This window comes from Pseudoliparis swirei, chromosome 5 (assembly GCF_029220125.1).
Source record: "Pseudoliparis swirei isolate HS2019 ecotype Mariana Trench chromosome 5, NWPU_hadal_v1, whole genome shotgun sequence".
Classification (NCBI taxonomy): Eukaryota; Metazoa; Chordata; class Actinopteri; order Perciformes; family Liparidae; genus Pseudoliparis; species Pseudoliparis swirei.
In genome coordinates this window covers 1847149-1869684 of record NC_079392.1, presented here as the reverse complement: position 1 = coordinate 1869684, position 22536 = coordinate 1847149, and the positions used below count along the sequence as shown (strand labels likewise).

General features: G+C 45.1%; 1 protein-coding gene across 4 annotated transcripts in view; it reads right to left on the bottom strand.

Moving 5' to 3' along the window:
* Positions 1–2133: 2133 nt before the first annotated feature.
* The window catches only part of csnk1g2b (casein kinase 1, gamma 2b), a 35036-nt gene continuing 14633 nt past the window's right edge, over positions 2134–22536 (bottom strand). Inside the window, exons 3-12 of one of the 4 annotated variants that reach the window (XM_056414407.1) lie at positions 15668–15737; positions 12063–12211; positions 11046–11280; positions 10482–10567; positions 9279–9363; positions 9037–9185; positions 8334–8417; positions 6871–6972; positions 6129–6235; positions 2134–2780 (exon numbers count right to left, since the gene is read on the bottom strand). In XM_056414407.1, the coding sequence (XP_056270382.1) occupies positions 2726–2780; positions 6129–6235; positions 6871–6972; positions 8334–8417; positions 9037–9185; positions 9279–9363; positions 10482–10567; positions 11046–11280; positions 12063–12211; positions 15668–15737 (1122 nt within the window). In that variant the 3' untranslated portion in view covers positions 2134–2725. The remainder of the gene's footprint in view (positions 2781–6128; positions 6236–6870; positions 6973–8333; positions 8418–9036; positions 9186–9278; positions 9364–10481; positions 10568–11045; positions 11281–12062; positions 12212–15667; positions 15738–22536) is intronic. The other 3 variants (XM_056414410.1, XM_056414412.1, XM_056414411.1) reach the window with 3 other exon arrangements.

Sequence of the window (22536 nt, the reverse complement as noted above, 5' to 3'; positions counted from 1 at the left end):
GTGGAGGAGACCAGAACCAGACCCGGTGGACCAGACCAGGTGAACCAGACCAGAATCAGACCCAGCGGAGGAGACCAGAACTAGACCCGGTGAACCAGACCAGGTGAACCAGACTAGAACCAGACCAGGACCAGACCCGGTGAACCAGACCAGGACCAGACCCGGTGAACCAGACCAGAACCAGACCCAGTGGAGGAGACCAGAACTAGACCCGGTGAACCAGACCAGGTGAACCAGACCCAGTGGAGGAGACCAAAACTAGACCCGGTGAACCAGACCAGGTGAACCAGAACAAGACCAGAACCAGACCCGGTGAACCAGACCCGGTGAACCAGACCTGAACCAGACCCGGACCAGACCCGGTGAACCAGACCAGGACCAGACCAGAACCAGACCCGGTGAACCAGACCAGGACCAGACCCGGTGAACCAGACCAGGACCAGACCCGGTGAACCAGACCAGAACCAGACCAGGTGAACCAGACCAGGACCAGACCCGGTGAACCAGACCAGAATCAGACCAGGTGGACCAAACCAGACCCGGTGAACCCCCAAGAGGCGCACAGGGCGTTTAAAGGTCCCGCTACGTCACTTCCGCCCGCAGACTGACAAACTGCTCCGTGATTGATTTTTGACCCCTGTGATAAAACTTCCTTTATTCACAATGAGAGATCTGTCGTTGTCATATTTACAAATACATAATGCAAAGTTACACGAAACAGACGCTGCGCAAACACACCGTTCAGCCTCCTGGTCTGAGCCCCCCCCCCCCCCCCCCCCCCCAAAAAAAGATTTATATGATCAAATCATACAATAAACGCAGTGTAATGGATTATGGGTCAGAGAATAATTTAATGCGCCAACAAAAAAGCTTTCCGGCGGCACCTCACGCGTAAAGGCGCGCCAGTGCCGCGCGTAAAGGCGCGCCAGTGCCGCGCGTCCTCCTCTGCGCGGCTCTCCAGCTCTGCAATGTACACGGCGCAGCGTTAGATGGTTACGTAGAGGTTACGGCGGGCTGCAGCTCCCACGTGACCCACGGGAACTCCTTCCGGTCCTCCAACTCTTCAGACACACATTAATCTCTCCTTTACAACTTAAAATCAGACATTAGCAGATGTATTCGGGGTGAATTGTGTTCACATCGACACTGAAATGAAAATGCAGCATCTCCACATGGCCGGAAGTGGAACAAATACAACCTAAAGTGGTCTTTCATATTCGTGACGTGTTGTGTGCGTGGTGACGTCACTGCTCAGTCACTGGGCTACAGGGTTTTAATGAGGCTCACGTGGCGTTTCTTTGTTTCCGGGACACATGCAGTTCAGCTGTTCGCCACTGGGGGCTTTCTTTATTCCTAAATAATAAGAAGCCCTCGGATATAATGACGTCATCGGGGTCCTCCTGGGCTCAGGAACACATATCGAAAGGAAAGACACTCCATTGTGGATAATGAAGGATCCATGTTTTGGGGGAATTGGACTCAGTTGACTCCTCCCCCTTTATGGACCAGTGTTGTGACATGAAGCATGGGCACGATGTAATCTCTTTACACTATAGTTAGATTAATGTTTTACACTAGTTAGATTTATGTTTGTGTTTTTGGAGCAACGAGACGTTTGATAATTGTGTGGTAATTATTTGGAGTTTTTCCTGATGTTTGAAAGTCCAAATGTTTAAGAAGTCAGCAGATTATTTAATAATGAAAAATAATCAGTTGCAGCCCGACAGGAAACTACAGTTGTTGTTGTTGTAGCAGCAACAGGAACTCAAAGGGAAAGTTTGTTGTTTCCAGTTCAGTGAACTTATTGAAGTTTATCAACGTGAAGACTGAGCTCTGTGACACACACACACACACACACACACACACAAATCTAAATCTTTTTTGTCTCATGAACGTCGGCCATGACGCTTCAGGTATCGTGCGGTGGCGCTCGCTCGTCCTCGATCTCTTTATTAACGTGATTTCTTAATTGTTCATTTAAATCCTAAAGTTTTCCACTGTAATTGTTTTCCAAGGTGCAATAATAATAGAGCGTGATGACTCCTCCCACAGAACCTGAGGCCAGTGACTGAGCTACAGCGGCCACACACACACACACTGACTTCAACTCCACGAAACAGAAATATTTCAATGCAGGTTTTTTGATTTTTAGAAAAAACTGAGGATTCAAATTACAAACATGGAAAGAAAAGATAATGAAAGAAAGAAAAAAAACATTTAAAATCCTCCAAATTCTGTTTTATGGATGAAACGCTTCCCGCGTCACTCAAACTTGTCCTCATGACCTTTGATCCCAAAAACACCGAAAAGGAAAAGAAGGAAAATGAATCACGGATCAGAGTTCCCCGTTGGACCGACACTGGAATCTAGAACACGTTCAGACCGGATCTCGCCCGTTTCATATTCACGCCACGGTATTCGAGTTTCATTGTTACAGCTTTTACTTTTTTTCCTCAAGCCCCGCCCCGCCCCGCCCCCTTCCCCCCCCCACACCCGTCATCTCTGTAATGCAGATACGTTTATTTTTGTTTGTCGATTAAAGGAATCAAGAGTCCGTCTCTGTGGAGTTCCTTTAACTCCCAGTTAGCACAGAGAAAGGAGGGGGGGAGGGGCAGAGGGGAGGGGGGGGGGAGATAAGGTGTGGGGGGGGGGGGGGCAGTGGGTCTGTGTAGTTGCTTCCATCTAAAACTCGACAGTGACCACAATGTTTCATGTTCTCCACGCTTCACTTGTGCCTCTGGAGGGTTTTCCTCTTCCTCCTCTTAAAGAAACAGCAGCACCTGCAGGCGGAGAGAGGAACTGTCAGAATAACACGGAGGCAGAAACACGTCCACACAGCAGGGGGCACCTTCAACTCATCCTGTTAATCCAGATGGAGCGATAGTTTATTTAGTGGATTAGCAAAAATCTGAACAGGTTCATCCTCATGACCAATGAACAGGTTCATCCTCATGACCAGTGAACAGGTTCATCCTCATGACCAATGAACAGGTTCATCCTCATGACCAATGAACAGGTTCATCCTCATGACCAATGAACAGGTTCATCCTCATGACCAATGAACAGGTTCATCCTCATGACCAATGAACAGGTTCATCCACATGACCAATGAACAGGTTCATCCACATGACCAGTGAACAGGTTCATCCTCATGACCAATGAACAGGTTCATCCTCATGAACAATGAACAGGTTCATCCACATGACCAATGAACAGGTTCATCCTCATGACCAGTGAACCGGTTCATCCTCATGACCAATGAACAGGTTCATCCTCATGACCAATGAACAGGTTCATCCTCATGACCAGTGAACCGGTTCATCCTCATGACCAATGAACAGGTTCATCCACATGACCAATGAACAGGTTCATCCACATGACCAATGAACAGGTTCATCCTCATGACCAATGAACAGGTTCATCCTCATGACCAATGAACAGGGTTCATCCACATGACCAATGAACAGGTTCATCCACATGACCAATGAACAGGTTCATCCTCATGACCAGTGAACAGGGTTCATCCACATGACCAATGAACAGGTTCATCCACATGACCAATGAACAGGTTCATCCTCATGACCAATGAACAGGTTCATCCACATGACCAATGAACAGGTTCATCCTCATGACCAATGAACAGGTTCATCCACATGAACAATGAACAGGTTCATCCACATGACCAATGAACAGGTTCATCCACATGACCAGTGAACAGGTTCATCCTCATGACCAATGAACAGGTTCATCCTCATGAACAATGAACAGGTTCATCCTCATGACCAATGAACAGGTTCATCCTCATGACCAGTGAACAGGTTCATCCTCATGACCAATGAACAGGTTCATCCACATGACCAATGAACAGGTTCATCCTCATGACCAATGAACAGGTTCATCCTCATGAACAATGAACAGGTTCATCCACATGACCAATGAACAGGTTCATCCTCATGACCAATGAACAGGTTCATCCTCATGACCAATGAACAGGTTCATCCTCATGACCAATGAACAGGTTCATCCTCATGACCAATGAACAGGATTCATCCTCATGATCAATGAACAGGTTCATCCACATGAACAATGAACAGGTTCATCCTCATGACCAATGAACAGGTTCATCCTCATGACCAATGAACAGGTTCATCCTCATGACCAATGAACAGGTTCATCCACATGACCAATGAACAGCTTCATCCTCATGACCAGTGAACCGGTTCATCCTCATGACCAATGAACAGGTTCATCCACATGACCAGTGAACAGGTTCATCCTCATGACCAATGAACAGGTTCATCCTCATGAACAATGAACAGGTTCATCCACATGACCAATGAACAGGTTCATCCACATGACCAATGAACAGGTTCATCCTCATGACCAGTGAACCGGTTCATCCTCATGAACAATGAACAGGTTCATCCACATGACCAATGAACAGGTTCATCCTCATGACCAGTGAACCGGTTCATCCTCATGACCAATGAACAGGTTCATCCTCATGAACAATGAACAGGTTCATCCACATGACCAATGAACAGGTTCATCCTCATGACCAATGAACAGGTTCATCCTCATGACCAATGAACAGGGTTCATCCACATGACCAATGAACATGGTTCATCCTCATGACCAATGAACAGGTTCATCCACATGACCAATGAACAGGTTCATCCACATGACCAATGAACAGGTTCATCCTCATGACCAATGAACAGGTTCATCCACATGAACAATGAACAGGTTCATCCACATGACCAATTAACAGGGTTCATCCACATGACCAATGAACAGGTTCATCCACATGACCAGTGAACAGGTTCATCCTCATGACCAATGAACAGGTTCATCCTCATGAACAATGAACAGGTTCATCCACATGACCAATGAACAGGTTCATCCACATGACCAATGAACAGGTTCATCCTCATGACCAATGAACAGGTTCATCCTCATGACCAATGAACAGGTTCATCCACATGACCAATGAACAGGTTCATCCTCATGACCAGTGAACCGGTTCATCCTCATGACCAATGAACAGGTTCATCCTCATGAACAATGAACAGGTTCATCCACATGACCAACGAACAGGTTCATCCACATGACCAATGAACAGGTTCATCCTCATGACCAATGAACAGGGTTCATCCACATGACCAATGAACATGGTTCATCCTCATGACCAGTGAACAGGGTTCATCCACATGACCAATGAACAGGTTCATCCTCATGACCAATGAACAGGTTCATCCTCATGACCAATGAACAGGGTTCATCCTCATGATCAATGAACAGGTTCATCCACATGAACAATGAACAGGTTCATCCTCATGACCAATGAACAGGTTCATCCTCATGACCAATGAACAGGTTCATCCACATGACCAATGAACAGGTTCATCCACATGACCAATGAACAGGTTCATCCATATGACCAATGAACAGGTTCATCCTCATGACCAATGAACAGGTTCATCCACATGACCAATGAACAGGTTCATCCACATGACCAATGAACAGGTTCATCCACACGACCAATGAACAGGTTCATCCACATGACCAATGAACAGGTTCATCCACATGACCAATGAACAGGTTCATCCTCATGACCAATGAACAGGTTCATTCACATGTTGATGGGTTTCAAGGACTTTAAACCAAATTTCCATGACATATCATTTTGGGAAATCTCCGTGTATACATGAGTATATAAACCTTAAATGGTTAATAGAATAAATATGTATATAAATGTCTATTCTTTTAATCAAACTGTGTAAATGAACATATGAATATAACATAATTTCCAGGAATTTTACAAAACTTTGGGGATTTTATTTTTTCCCAGGACTTTTCCAGGCATGGAAATAAACATTTTATAATTTCCAGGACTTTTCCAGGTTTTCCATACCCTGTGAAGAGGTTTATAATGAGCTCTTCATAAGTCTGCCTGCGCCTGATGAAGACGAGGAGGGATGATGCAGATTCACCTGCATACGGCTTATCAAGGTGAACCTGGTCACCAAATCTCACCGAGAGATTCAGTGAGGGATTTAAGAACTAAAAACGAAGACTTCTAATCCAACACCGGCTGTCGACCCCCGGCCGTCCCCGAGGCTCCGTACTTGGTTTCGTCGGACACCTCCACCTCGGTGGGCGCGGTGATGGGGGCGTTCGAGTGTCCGGCGGTCGGGTCGTCAGTGTTCAGCTCGCCGTTCGTGGAGCTCATCACCTGCAGGAGTGGAGACAAGGGGACGCCGCCACGGTCAGACACGAGTCACCTTCATCATCGCTCTTCATCGGCCCGCTCGGATGAGGAGAGGGGTTGAGCGCGTAATCTGGAATGCTAAAGCTAAAGGCTACAAGCTAACGGGGTGATTCACACTCTAAGTACAACATTCGCTCCGTGTCCTTCAAGAAGTTTAATCGAACTACAGTCGACTCCTGAGGCATCAGATTGGCTCGAGATAAACTTTAAAATAAGAATATAAATCCTTCCCCTCTCTCCTCCAGCATCAGAACAAGGAGACTAACATTCAGTCTGTTTCGATGTGTGGAAAGTGGTGACAATGTGAAGCCATCCTTTAAATGCTGCAGTTCACGAGCCGCCACTAGATGGCGTATTGGGGCCACGTCGACTACCGAGGCTGGTTGCTTCTCTCAGGTGTGTTTCATGTTTGCACACGGCCCTTTTCCTGTGAGCGGCACACACAGCCAATGAGGCGACAGAAGCCGTGAGAGCCAAGCGGGACAGAGATGCAGACGCACAGACAGAGTCAAGACAGAGTGCAGTGCACGCACACACACGCACACACACACACTCACACACGTGGCTTCATGCGCAGCCCGTGAGAGCAGCAGCAGTACCTGGACGGAGCCCCCCAGCCGCTCCGCCGTGAGGTGCGAGCCCAGAGCCTCCTTAGTGGTGACGGGGGTGGGCTGGGACTCACTTCCTTTGGGCTCAGGCGACTTGACGCAAAGAGCGAAAAGGGTTGAGGCGGGTGGAGGTGAAGTGGTGAGAGGGTGAGGGGGTCAGGTGGAGGTGGGGGGGGGGGTGAGGCGATGTGAGGGAGGAGGTGTGGTAGAAGGAGGAGGGGGGGGGAGGAGTGAATGAAAACAAAGACAAACAAATTATAGAAGACAATCTCCCAAGCAGAGGCGTGTTAAGACAAACTATGTTAAGAGAGGAGAGGGAAGCAACGCGGTTAACAGCCAAGCACCAGCAGAACCACATGCAGGGGTCAAAGGGCACAGACGCCTCCACTCAGGGTCACAGGGTTCATGATTCGGATCAGAACATTTTCTAAGGGTCCGAGGACACAGAACCAAGACGTCCTCACGTCTCACTGGTGGTGAATGTGTCGCTGTGGTTTGGTCCGTTTCCTGTTCTTTACTCTTTTATTCCTCATTTCCCTTAAAGTCCTGTCTTGTTAATTTGTAAAAATCTAAATAAATATATATATATTTTTGAATAACTTCAGAGTTCTTTTTGCCGATACTTTATTGTACACGGTCTTCTTTTGATGGCGCTCTAACAGGATGTTACAGGTTGTTATGGGGTCGGAGGCGGAGCTTAAAAAAAAAAAAAAAGGTGGCAAGTTGCTGGTGAGTCAATCACGTTAAATGGAATGCAATAAAACAAGAGGTCAGAGTCCAGTGAGATAAGACAATCATAAAATCTAATTCACTCCAATGAGTCGTCAAAGTAAAACATGACTAACTTCATTTGAGTTCTGTGGAAGAATTCTCTCATTGTTTAAGACTTTAACTCTTGAACCATTTAGATTTCTGGATGGTGGAATATGCCGACTACCAACTCTTCATCCACTCTGTCATCTTCATTGTGTTGTTCCTGTGTTTTAATTAGTGTGTAATGATTCCTTCTGGTCACATGACATCTGTTACACCTGTCCATCCTGGAGAGGGATCCTCCTCTGTTCTCTCCTCAAGGGGTCTGACCTTTTACCCTGAAGGGTTGTTTGGGAGTTGTTCCTGGTCCCATGTGAGGTCAAAGGTCAGGGATGTCTATGTGTGCAGATTGTAAAGCACTCTGAGGGGAATTAGTAATTTGTGAAATGGGCTCTACCAATAAACTGAACTGAGTTGAATCATAACGAGTCTTATTGTCTCATTAGAGCGTCAGGACCGTCAAACTGCACACGGCACAGGAATGAAGGAGCAATGGAACTGAATAGAAGTTTTCCAGGAAGTCGATTATCCAGGAACACGAGAATAGAAGCGGCAGAACCTGAACGACCAGCTGCTCGTGGGTCAGTCGGCTGGTGGCTCGGTGTGTGTGTGTGTTGTGGTGTCACTGCCGGTGACCTCACCTGGTTTTTGGTCTGCTGTTGTGCTTTGTCTCTGCTGCTGGGCGGCAGCGGCGTGTCACTGGGGATCGGGCCGATCGGCGTCGGCTGCAGTAACGACAAATTAAGACCATGTAAAAAATAAAAAGGTAATGAAGAGTTAAACTTAGTCGTAAGACGGTTTGCAAAAAAATATGTACACTACCGCTCAAATGTCTGGGGTCACCCAGACAATTTGGTGTTTTCCATGGAAACTCAAACTTATATTTATTAATGAATATAAAATCTAGTCCAGACGTCGAGGAGGTTATAAATAATGATTCTTATCGTAAATATGAATGTAGTTCTTCTTGTGGCTCAAAGAAACGCCAGTTTTATAGCTTCTCTCACCAGCATAACTGTTTTCAGCTGCGCTCACTTAAAAAGGGTTTAAAGGGTTTTCTGCCACTCCGCTAGTCTTCTAAGGTGATAACACAATGTACCACTAGAACACTGGAGATGGGCCTCTACACACCTCTGGAGAGACTTCATTAACACCAGAGAATAGTCATCTACACATTAATGTAGAGAGTATTTATGATTCATTTAATGTTATCTTCATTGGTAAATAAGAACATTTCTACATGACCCCAGAACGGTCGTGTAAATGTAAATAACCTGCAGTCGAGAGCCACAGGCCCATCGCAGGATCTAAAGAGGGTGAGCGTATCGAGGGAAGAGGCCTCACCAGTGATTTGCCGACCCAGTCGTACTCGTAGTCGAAGACGTAACCGTTCCTGTCGAACAGATCCGTGAAGAGCTTCCTCAAGTAGTCGTAATCGGGCTTCTCGAAGAAGTCCAGCCTCCTCACATAGCGCAGATAGGTGGCCATCTCTTCTGCAGCGAAAGACGATGCGTCGTTTTATTTGAGCTCGGGTTGAAGGAGGAACCCGTTGAGATAAACTCGCTCAGCAGAACGTTTATACTGACCGGGGAAGCTCTCGCAGAGCACTTCGATGGGCGTCGCTCGTTTGGTGTCTCCAATCTTCTGATACCGCTCCTTCAAAGTATCCGCCTGGACCGGAGACGGGGAGATAATACACATTACACTCAAAACACTCAGTGAATTAATAAAACATTAATAAAATGTGAATTGGCCACTTGTGCAAATCATTTGCCGAGTCATTCAACATCGAGAGTCATGACACACATCACAGTTCAGCTGTGTGCCTCGGGGGGGGGGGGGGGGGGGCAGTTCATGTCCTTCATGTCCACTGATGCTATTTATATCCATAACCTGGATGATTCTTGTATTTGACAATATATTTGAGCAAAATCTTGAGTAAAATGTCTCTTCACTGTAATATAAATCCAAAAATGCAAATATACGGATTTGATGACATATGGGATTTTGTTGGCAAGTATTTGATGTGTAAAAACGACCGTGTGTCGGGTGTTAAATCAACAAACAGACCCAGGGAACATAATGCTTAATGTTACGTCATTTATACCCGAGTGCCTTATCAATGTGATTTACGCCACAACAACTTATCTCAAGTTTTGTGTGAAGCAAAAGCAAAATAACACAATCCCAGAGGTCTCAATAGTTTCTGTGTCTGGGTGAAACAGAGGGTCTTTTAGGTTCAACAGACAATACGGACGCATCACTGGAGAGACCTTGAAATGTCCCCAGAGTGAGGGCACAACGTCGCGCACAACAGGCTCTCTGTTCCTAAGGTCATGTGGAGGTATAGAAGAGACACTGTGTGGACAAGCGCAGCAGCAACAAGGTGCATCTCCACGCTCAGCACGACGAGGGTCACAGGGGTCAGATACACACAACCCTTGAAAAGGTTTGGGGTCACTTAGAAATACATTGTGTTATCGCCTTAGAAGACTAGCGGAGGGGTAGAAAACCCTTTAAACCCTTTTTATGTGAGCGCAGCTGAAAACAGTTATGCTGCTGAGAGAAGCTATAAAACTGGCCTTCCTTTGAGCCACAAGAAGAACTACATTCATATTTAGTATAAACATCATTATTTATAACCTCAACGTCTTGACTAGAATTTATATTCATTTGATAAATATAACTGTGAGTTTTCATGGAAAACACCAAACTGTCCGGTGACCCCAGACTGTGAGCGGTAGTGTACATCAGTGTGTGTATTTGGACAGTACAGTACGCTGCAGTACCTTTAGGCCCTGCCAGGGGAGGCTACCTCGGAGGAAGTACATGAACATGTGACCCAGTGCCTCCAAATCATCCCTTCTGCTTTGCTCTGAAAAGAGACAAAAGAAAAAATGAGGTTACATGTTGAGAAATACATTCATTTCATAACCGGACGAGAGAAATAAAAGCATGATAATTATCATGAACCAAAGAGTAGACCTTTGTTTAATGTGCTACTGCTCGTCTTGGCCAGAACACTCTTGTAAAATAATTTTATTTAATCTCAATGAGGCTTTTCCTGGTAAAAATAAATAAATAAATAAAATATATATATATATATATATAAATATATGCATATAATATATGCCTCTATATATTTGTACATTTAATTAATTAATTTGTAAGAAAATCGTATTAAAAAGACATGAAATTGAGAAACACAGTAACTTCCATTGGCGAAACAAACAACTGTGTTCAGGCATTTGTTTAAACTGCGTTTGTAAAAAACACACAGTTAGGATTCAACCATTAAAATGTAAATCAGGGCAAAGCTCATCTATGCAAAGCTGCTCCGGCGACGTTCCTACCCTTTCCCAGGTGCGTGTTGATGCTCATGTAGCGCGCCGTCCCGGTCAGACTCTTGTGCTCCCGGTAGGGGATGTGTTTTTTGGTCTCGGGGTCGATGTACTCTTTGGCCAGCCCAAAGTCGATGATGTGGATCGTGTGCTGCCGCTTGCTTCCCGGCCGCCCAACCAGGAAGTTCTCCGGCTTCACGTCTCTGTATATCAGACTCTTGGTGTGGACGTACTCCATCCGCGTTATCTAGAGGAGGAATGAAGCAGATCAGGATTCGTCGATGAACTCGTAAACTTACTAGCCTGACGGTTCTCGGGCATGAACACCAATTATTTTGAGTAGTAAGGACACAAATGTATTATTTTATTACCTGATGCTATTGTAAATGTCCTAGTTTTATCAGGCAAATACCACTAAGAATAAAATACCATTGTATTCATATATACACTGCTTTTGTTAACCCAAGACCTTCAAACACCACAACAGTTCATCCACACGAGTAAAGGAATGTTTTCACAAGAGAAAACTCAAACTTCAATTTTCAGCTTTAGGGCCAAATGATCTCTTTACACTTGTGCCTGAGGACGAGTGTGCCTCATTGTATAGAGAGCTGAGGTTGTTCTGCCATGTTTGATGTGAAACATTTAGCATAAAGCACCGCAGCGTTCGCTCCCCTCTACGTTCATAATGAACTCAACGGTCAGGGTTCTTACACATGTTGACCGGTGGATTTCCAGGACTTTAAACCAAATTTCCATGACCAAACTGAAATCTTGGTATAAACATGAAAAATTTAGAACATTTTGCATATTGTTTGCGTACGCCGGCTTATATTTTGACACATTATTTCAAACTCGGCGTAAATGATCATGTGATAACAAATGTCCATGACTTTTCCAAAACTTTTGCGATTTCAGTTTTTTCCAGGACTTTTCCAGGCCTGGAACCATTTTAAAATTCTATAACGTTTCCAGGTTTTCCATGACCGTACGAACCCCGACGCCCCCCCCCCCCCCCGGCGGCCTCACCAGCTGTATGGCGATCATGAGGACGGTCTTGAGGGAGAAGGTGCGGTCGCAGAGGTCAAACAGGTCCTCCAGGCTGGGCCCCAGCAGCTCCAGCACCATGGCGTTGTATTTACCGCACGGACCGAAGTAGTACACCTGTGGGATTCCCTCTGCGGAGACACAAGTGCACAAGGACAGGAAGTGAACGTCTGCATCGATTGACTGATCAGAACACCATCGTCTCGTTAATGGTCGCTATTCTTCTTCTTCTTCTGCTGCTTCTTCCCTGATTTCACTGGAATTATATATGGGAAATAAATGAGAAAATGTTAATTATGCTGCAGCTAATATTACAGTTAAACTGCTATGATGGGGAATATTAATCATACACAGAAAGAAGTGGTACTGAATATTATACATGCACACACACACACACACACAACCCCCCCACACACACACACACACACACGCTGCCCTTTAGTCCCGAGGATCTTCCAGTTAATGAAGCCGGTGACAGGCGAGGCGGTGACAAGAGATCACTGGAAGAAGTGCTGAGTCATCGCGCTCTAATCTAGAGGCCTTTCAAAACACGGCCGTCACACAAGGAGAAGCGCCGTGTCTTTTAATCTCCTGCTGGTGGCTGGAAGCAGAGGAGTGGACGCTGCATCAGACATAAACCATATAATAAACCATATTATAAACAATAAAGCATCAAACTCAATCAGTCACGTGATGATAAACTTCTACGATATAAAGGTACAAACAATTCTTGAGTTATAAATGTGATTGAAACGTATTTATATGGAAGATGTATGTGGAAGTATGTGTGTATGTGTGTATATATATATATATATATTTATTTATAATAATTTAATATTTTTTGTTTTTTTCTTAATTTAATATTAATTTTCTGATTTATTTGATATTAATTCAGGATAGGAATAAATAAGCATTTTTTGCTTCTACCTATACCTTTTCAGACTTTCTGTTTTGTATATTTTCATAGAATAATATTGTATTGTATTTGATTGACTGAATAAAATACACAACAACAACAACATCAAGAGATAAACCCCACCGTGTTCAGCTTCATAGAACACGGTCAGTAGTTCAACACTGAGCCCCGCCGGCGGGACCCTTTGAGACGATGCATCCTCTTGTCTCTACAGACGGCCTCGGCTCCACGGCGAGAGGGAGGCGGCGGCATGTCGGCCGGAGACGACGCGGCCCGAACGTTACACGCCAGAGAACGGCCAGGAGGAGAGGGCGTGCGTTTCAAAGACTCGCGCTTCAGAGAGGCGTGCACCGAGAAGAGGGAGGAACTGATCCCACACGTCACGCACACAAATCCGTGATTTGGATAATATAATAACATCGACATGGAAGCCGTCACAGCGCCTCTTGTCCTCAAGAAGCCACGCCGCGGCTCGGTGGACATTCACCACACGAGGAGAACGTCACAGAGAGAAACAGTTCCAGAGGAAACACCTCCTGGTGAGACACTAAATGCAGCAGCGGCCATGAAATCGTGGATCCATGAGCGCATGAGCTAAACCATTTCTAAATTCCAGGACTTCTCCAGGTGTTCCATGACCCAGGGTTCATACACATGTTGACCAATGGATTTCCAGGACTTTTCCATGACTTTAAACCACATTTCCATGACCAAACATGATGTGAAAGCCCCTCACGCTTTAATACTACCAAGAGCAGCAGAAACTCCACATCTTGTACATTTATTTATCTTTTTCACAAATAGACGTGAAGGGTGGGGGTTCAACTCCCGACTGGAGGCTTCTGTCCGGGACCGGAGAGCATTCTGGGTGTGCAGAGAAGCTCCTCCTGGGCGTTAAGTGCTGCGTCGTCCACGCCGTGACATCACTGACGTGTCCGAGGACCGCGCGACCCCATTTAGCAAAGTTGACAACATAAGTAGATTTAATCTGCCTTCTGACTCCTCCCAAGCCCTTCTGTCATATCAGCGTGTCAGCTCACCCAGGATGTAACATCACGGCTACAGATGAAAGTCAACTCGTCTCAAGCAATGGAAAGTGTCTCACATTAACACAGGATACACATACGACTAATCTGCATTTATCTTTAATTTGTTGTATTTAAAGTGCTTCCCGGATGCTCGCTACGAGGTGGTTTTTGCCTTCGTCAAGAAAACAATTGATGTACTAAATAGATTTGCTGAATAAATTCTTTACGTTCCCGACATCGCCGAGTGAATTTTAGAAAGCATGAAGAACACAAAGCAAGGTGAGAGTCCTCTTGTGCAAGAGAGGAGTGAAAGAGATGCTTCAGCTACGACAGCATCAGCATCAGCCGGCTCACCACAGTCCCCGCTTTGCGGCGGTGAACACGACCAGCGGGCCGACTGGCAACGCTTCCACAGCAGGAGCGTGAGTTGTTCTTCAGGCCCATCGACGGCGACGTTAACCACGAGAAACCGTTTGGCTGCAGCTGGAGTCGCCATCGCGACCGAGCCGATCTCAAAAGGAGCGTGGATGTTCCTCGAGCGACTGTCGCCTCCACAAGACGCCCCGCCACGTCCCTCTAACGCAGGGGTCAGGAACCTTTTTGACGGGGAGAGCCATAAAATCCAAATATTTCTAAATATATTTCATTGAGAGCCATATAGTATTTTTAACGTATAATAAAATTAATTATGTCTTGCTTTTAAAGCGATTTCTGGTGATGCATGATGCTACGGGGGGGGGGGGGGGGTGCAGGTGACTTTTTCTTTGCTCCGCCCCGATGTGCGCGCGAGACGGAGAGCCGAGAAGTGTTAACGCGACACGTAGAGACAGAAATGACATGCTGCTGTGGAGACGACCACCAACAGACGGCTATTTAGTTTAATAAAAGAACAAAGACGTCTTTAAGAAAGGGACCTTGAATTACATCTGCTGTAATCTGGCGCGATAGAGAAAAGTACAGGGTGGCGGGCGGAGATTTTTTTTTTTTCTCAACTCAAAATTGTCTGGGAGCCATATGCTGTCACCGAAAGAGCCATAGGTTCCCGACCCCTGCTCTAGCGGGAGCGTCTCCTGGAGGCTGAGCTCAGGCTGCTGACTCTGCATCTCTGAGGTCGGCCCGTCGTCCCACTCGGTCCCTCCTACAGTCATCGCTCCTGTTTCTTTATAGAGGAAGCTTCCAGCATAAATTGAGGCTGTAATGACCTTTAAATAGACCGAGTCAGCCTTCTTTAGACGAAGGTATGCAATGAAGTGTCGATTGGGACTTGGTACATTGTCCTGCATGTAAATACATTATTAAATAACTTGGTCTAGAAGAGATGAGACCCAAAAACTACCGATTGGCCGTGAAGGAGTGGCTGTTTGCAGATCTCATCCACCTTTATCTCGTCAGTTTGACTGAGGAATGTTTGCATATGTTGAATTAGAGACGAGAGTCAATACAATTAACTCACTCAACACAAACTTACAGAAAACATGACATGTGAGCCTTTCCAATAATTCCTATGAGAAAAGGTTATTTAAGATGTGGTCACATTGGTTTCACTGCAGCTGAAAGGTTCTTCTCTAGTCTGAAAAGGCCCATTCCCACCTCATGAAGATCATCTATAGAGACGATAATGGTCTACAGGCTGCTTCTCTTACCCGAGTTCCCCAACTGTTTGTAGAATCTATACTCCAGATGCAGCTGCGGTGCCCTGGACTTTATCGGTTCCTGAGAGAGAAGAGGAGGAAACAAAAGAAAGAAAGATGAGTGTTTAATATAACATTAACAAGATCGTTCAGGTCAATATTCTCTCTCTACGACGATGGTCGGTTGGCTCAGTTAACGGCAGGGGGGGGGGGATTATCTATGGATAAAACAGAGGATTGTGTATGTGTAAATAAAGCTAATTTGGAAACATGAATCCTTGCATGGCTTCACAGAGTGAAGGTAAATTATGGACTTAATACAACGTCACAGAAGGCAGAAGAGTGTGTGAGTGACCACCTCACATACACATCAGCAGGATAATCTCAATCTGCAATTAACTGAAATACCCAGAGTGCATTGCTGTACTTATTTCAACACCTAATGCAATTTAAAGTCAGTCTGAGGTCAGACTTGTGGGATGAAGAGCGTCTCCAGCTGGAGACCAGATGACCAACGCACACATTGTTCATTATAAATCACCAGCTCGACAACCTGAATGTAATCTGATTCTTACCACGACAGCGGCATGAAGAGACAAACGAGGAACGGAGAGAACACACACAACTAGGGATGAGAATTGATAAGATTTTAACGATTCCGATGCCTTATCGATTCCTGCTTATCGATTCGATTCCTTATCGATTCTTTTATCGATTCTTATTGGGCAAGGGGTGAAAAAAAGAGCACAAACGGGTTTATTTACATTAATTTTCTTTTATATAATTTTCTATAATGCTGCACACACCATATACAGTATGTATACATACTAGGGCTGTCAATCGATTAAAAAAAGTAACTAATTAATCGCACATTTTGAAATTCATTAATCGCGATTAAAAGTTGTTTTTCTTCTTTTTAAAGACCAAACTTCACACAGAGCTGTGTTTTCAAAGAGGCTCCTACCTATACAGTGCCAGTGAGGTATTTAATATTGTGGATGATAAATTGTTTCTTCAGTGAAACATCAGATTAGTAAAAAAAAAAAAGTATATAGAGACCCCCTGTCATCTTTACCACTGAACAGCAGAACCAGTGGCCTTGGTAACTGACTGACATTCACATATGTCACGTGACCCTCTGGAGGCTGGGGGCATTTTATACATCTTACAAAAAAATGTAAATTCACCGTTTAAAGTCTTTTGCATATGACACACCCCCACGTGTTCTACATCAAACATTCCAGAACAATCTCAGCTCTATTCAATGAGGCTCATTGTCCTCGCGCCGTGTTCTCTGCTCTCTGACTGACAGGCTGCTAATGAGCCTCACCTGTGGTGGGAGGTCCTTTGTGACACTAGACAGTCAACTCTCCCTGACGGCCAACATCGCTGTGACGACGCATTCCTGTAGGTCCATGCTGCACAACATCAGGAGAATGCGGCCTCTTCTTACTCAGAAGGCGGCACAGGTTCTGGTCCTGGTCATTTCACGCCTCGACTACTGCAACTCCCTCCTGGCTGGTCTACCTGCTGAGGCCATCCGACCTCTGCAGCTCATCCAGAATGCAGCAGCTCGACTGGTCTTCAGCCTCCCGAAATTCACCCACACCACTCCGCTCCTCCGATCTCTTCACTGGTTACCGGTGGAGCAGCATCCGCTTCAAAACACTGGTTCTGGCGTACCGTGCTCTAGACGGATCGGGCCCCGTCTACATCCGGGATATGGTCGCACCGTACACCCCGGCACGTTCGCTCCGCTCGGCAACAGCCAATCGACTTGTGACTCCTGCACCTCGAGCTCATCACTCTAAATCCAGACTGTTTGCTGTCCTGCTCCTCAGTGGTGGAACGAGCTCCCCACTGACATCAGGACAGCGGAAAGTCTCTACATCTTCCGCCTGAGACTGAAAACACACATTTAGACTATATCTGGATTAAAGCACAGATTTGCATTTCAGTGGCACTGGGATGGCACTTATTGTGGTGCTTTTGTGGTTCGACTGAGTTGAGGAAGTGTTGCTTCCTGTGTTCTTGTTGTTCTTGGTTTATACTCTAGGTTGAAATGCACTTATTGTAAGTCGCTTTGGATAAAAGCGTCTGCTAAATGACATGTAATGTAATGTAATTTACTGAGTGTTCATTGGTTGTTTTTTTCTCAAAATGTTGACAGACAAACGGATTGACCAATCACGGTGAAGGTTTCGTGTGACGAGTTCTTTCCGCGCCGCGTCCCCCGACACGTCGCCCCTCCGTTCCTCTGTGTATCAGAGGGGGAGACGGGAGGAAGGAGGAGCATGAGGAAACCCGACTGATTCATCCACGAGTTAAACTGATTTCTGCTCCTTATTTTCGCGGAGAAATAATTGTTTTAAAAACGGAAACAGTGTTAAACCGTACTGCCGCGGTTTGAAATTCAGGGGAGTGAAAAAACTTCAACGAACACCGGAAGTAAACAAAGTTGCGTTAATTGCGTTAAAATATTTTAGTGCGTTAACGCGGCCAAATTAATCGCATAGATTAACACGTTAACGCTGACAGCCCTAATACATACACATTTACATTTTTTTAAATAACCAAAAACATTTATACATATTCCTCTTGAACTTAAAATAAAACGTACATAACTGAAATAAAATGAATTCTGTTTATTGTTCCTCGAAATTACAGTGCTCCTTCCTTTTTTTTAAAGGGTATATGAACTGAGCTGCCAAAAATGAAACTAGCAGTGGCAAATACCAAGTGTGCACCATCAATTGTATGGATCAACAACAATTCTTGTGCAGAAAAATAAACATGTCTGCTTTCTCCGGGAGGATCCGCGATCTCTCAGGACTTATTGTGTCTCCAGCCGTGGAGAACACTCTCAGATGGGCTGGAGGATGAACACAAAGATATGAGGAGGTGGACAAGACGTGCTGTAGCCTGAGACCCAGACAGACGACCAGCCTCTGAACCGGTCTGACTCTGACCCTCATCAGCTACATTGGATGGCAATGGAGATTATTTATATCGTGAAAGCTGGTTTACACAATGAAACAAATGGCACGAACAAAATCGCTGAATTTGCTGAGCTGACATAAAGCCACATTAAGAGGGGAGGCGAACACTACCTCTGCCTCAATGTAGGGGGCTGACAATGGAAGATTATAGAGCTAAACTAGCGTAGCTATATGCTACTGTAACGTCTCGGACGTTATGGCCTGATGACACGGAGACGGGACGACGTTACTCCTCCTTTATTGGGCATCCACCAACACAGACAGCTGCTCCTCTCAGCTCAGCAGCTCCAACAACAACGGTTCCCGTCAACCACCCTTAACTCCCCTTTTTCGACAGGTTAACCCCGCCTCCCCTCTACTCCACCAATCACAGGCCCGCCCCCTCGACCAGCATCACGGTGCCACACTGTGATTGACAGCCACTTCACAGGGTCGCTACACTACGTTTAATAATGGATTAAAAATCGATATGCTCAGTTTAATAATGGGTTAACACGATAACGCGAACGTTTGCTGATAACACACGCCCTCCGATAATTAACACCGTTACGATCAAACATTTCTCAAAACTGGACTTTCAATCCAAACGTGAAGTGATCAATAATGGGACCAATGCGGAGCTCAAATGTGTGCTTCAAACGAAGGGACAGAAGATAACGTGATCGACTCCACACAATGAAGGCAAATGGCTTCACACAGTGAGTGGTTGTGATCACTTCTGAGGAGTTTACCTTGGACAGAAAGAGATGAAGCCGGCGTTAGCTGAGCTGCTGCATCGAACACATGACATTCCTGTCATTTAATTTCATGCTGTGTTCAAATGCTTCTTCATATTTGTTGTATTTCCTCCCTTCGACGAAATAGACTTCTTACACATGTTACAGTGGCGTAGTTGTCATGTTGTCGTGTGAAATGGAGCCAAACTTTAGAACGCTTCTGCCTAGTTGCCATGTTTGCTGCAGTCTGAAGAAGAAACTAAAAAAGTTTGCGCATGCGTAACGCCACAGAGGACCGTTAGCAGAACCTTAAAGAATTAGGCTGACGATCCCAAACAATCGGTTCACTGGGAACCGGTTCTAAAACAGAACCGGTTCTCGATGCCCATCCCTACACACAACTCAACTCCTTAATCTTCAACAGCAGTATCTCGTTTCTCAAATTGATGCCAAACAATATGAAAACAGTCGTTTCGCTCTATTGTAAGAACTTTTTCACATTTATGTAAATGCCTTAAATTTTTTATCTAGCCTCGTAATGTCTCGGGAGGTGCTTGGAGTGAGATTAAATATTTCCCATGTGCATTTAATTGCAAAGCACTTCTATTTCAAATTATATAAAACTAAAAGCTATTAAGCTCCCAGTCACTCCATTAGGCCTTTATTAAATTCTCTCTCTCCTCTCCTCTCCTCTCCTCTCCTCTCTCGACCAATCAGAAGACGGTTCAGTTATTAACCAACGCTGCTTTACTGCATGTTTCCCTCAATATAGACACCTTTTACATATTCAGTCCAGGTTGTGACAAATTAAAAAGGTTTCTCGTATAATCCTGAATGTTTACACACACAAAATATCTGCTTGATTCATTGTTTAACTCTGTGTTGCTGGAAGGCGCTTCTCCGTGCAAACATGCAATGACATGCGTTAATTTATACGTTTAATATTCAGGCCTGCAAACTCATCAGAGAGCGGCTGCGTGGTCATGTTATCACATATTCAAACTCAGAGAGAACATCTTATCTTCTATTATCTGTTGGGTATAAACTAAAGATTTCAACATCCTGCTCCAACGTGACACCGACGAGGGAAAGTGCCAGAGAAGTAAGCCGCCGCCGTGCATGCGGGGGGATAGAAGTGAGAGTGGAAGAGGAGTGGGAGGAAGACACGTGACCGCCGCCTCCCACGTGAACGCGAGCGCGTCGCCGACGAGTCCGGCCACGCCGACGGGGAGAGGGAAAGAGAATATTAAATAATGAATCAAAGCAGATGGCCCTGAACCACAGGGCCCTTTAAAACACAGCTTACACAGGAAACCGAGGCTTACGGCAGCTTTACGTACTTAGGAGTCGTCTCTATTCGTAGCAGATGGGCTAAGCTCCGAAGGCGCGAGCGACCACGGCCGACCTGCAGCCGTCGGTGCGTTCATGACGAGGTGGGTTTTTTCTCGTATGGAATGATCTTTGATCGACACGCTCAGGGCGGCACCCACGGAAGCACCTTTGTTAAAAAAGGGAGCGCAGTGGGGCGACTGCAGGGCGAGACCGATCCACCCGGTGCATACCGGTTTTTAATTTACCGTTTCATCTGCCGCCACACAGACGAACAGCTGTGAACCGGGGAGACCTGAGGGCGTCGGGAGGAGACTTGTACGCTCACTCACGATTGATGACCCTCGCGCCTCTGACGGGATACAACGCCGCGGCACACGGCGATTCTTGACAAACAATTTCGCAATTTCCCCCGCCGAATGGTACGCTGCGTCCCGCTCTGAGGGTTCAGGCACATGTTGGATTTGCATGACTTTAAAACAAATTTACATGACCAAATATTTTGTGAAATCTCTGTGTATACACAAGTTTATACTAGAGATGCACCGATCAGGTTTTTGGTGCCGATCACCGATCACTGAAATCAGTATCTGCCGATCCGATAATACCGATCACCGAGTCGATTGAAGCATTCTATTTATTGTGTAGCATTATTGCCTAGGACTATGAGGAAATACATATATAAAGCACATCAAACAATAAAGAAATTACAGATTTATTTAAACATTTAGGACTTTTACTTTGAAAAATTTCCTAATTGATACATTAAAATAGTTTGATTGCTATTGTAGGGGATTTCAGATATGTATGGAACACATCTACATCATTCATTTCCTAGAACTCTTGGGGAAATCTATATACAGGACTTTTTTTAACATACAAAAGTCTGACTTATTTGTATAAACTCTTCCTTGGTACAGTAAAAATGTTTTAATGTTAGCATAATTTAAGCTAAATCTCAGAAATGATCTCTAAAGATACAAAATCAGTTCATTGTTTACTTTTATATGTTAGTGTATGATTTGTCGACATCTTATTTTGATAACCGGATGTTTCACGTGGTTCTTTCCGCTAACTTTGCAAAACCGGATGTTGCCACTTAAATCCTTCCGCTAACTTGATCAAACCCTCTTAGCTCCCGATGAAATGTGTTTAGCGTGAGCATCTCTAGGGGACGCCGCTCGGTGGTGAGGATCCCCTCTGACCTCTGACCTCTCACTCTGCGGCCCTCGCCGGGCGCATCGTCTCCATTGCGGTGCGCCGCGATTGAAACATCTGATAGTTTTTCTCGCAGATGTTACGCCATCTGATCGGCCGTTTTGATCGGCCGTTTTGAGAACACCGATCAAAACGATAATGGGAATATTGGCCGATATGGATCGGCGCCGATCAGATCGGTGCATCCCCAATTTATACCGTAAATAACACGAATGAATGAGATTAATTTTTGATTAAAAGAATAAATATGTATATAAATGTTAATTCTTTGAATCAAACTGTGGAAATGAACATGTGAATATAACAACGTTTCCATGACTTTTCCAAAACTTTTGGGATTAAAGGTTTTTTCCAGGCCTGGGAATAAACAGTTTTATAATTCCAGGATTTACAAACGTGTTCCTGCTGGAGACAGCGGAGAAGGACGGGGTCCATGATTTAAACACCGGAGTGGAGGGACGTCGGGCCGGGTCAGAAGAACTCCAACAATTCAACAACACTGATTGTTACAGAATGTTAGTTTTTATTATTTCATTTTTTTTTTTATATTCTGGGGCCAAGCTAACTCTATAGTAATTAAAGCTTCATGAATATAAATTAAGATGATGTTTATTGGTTA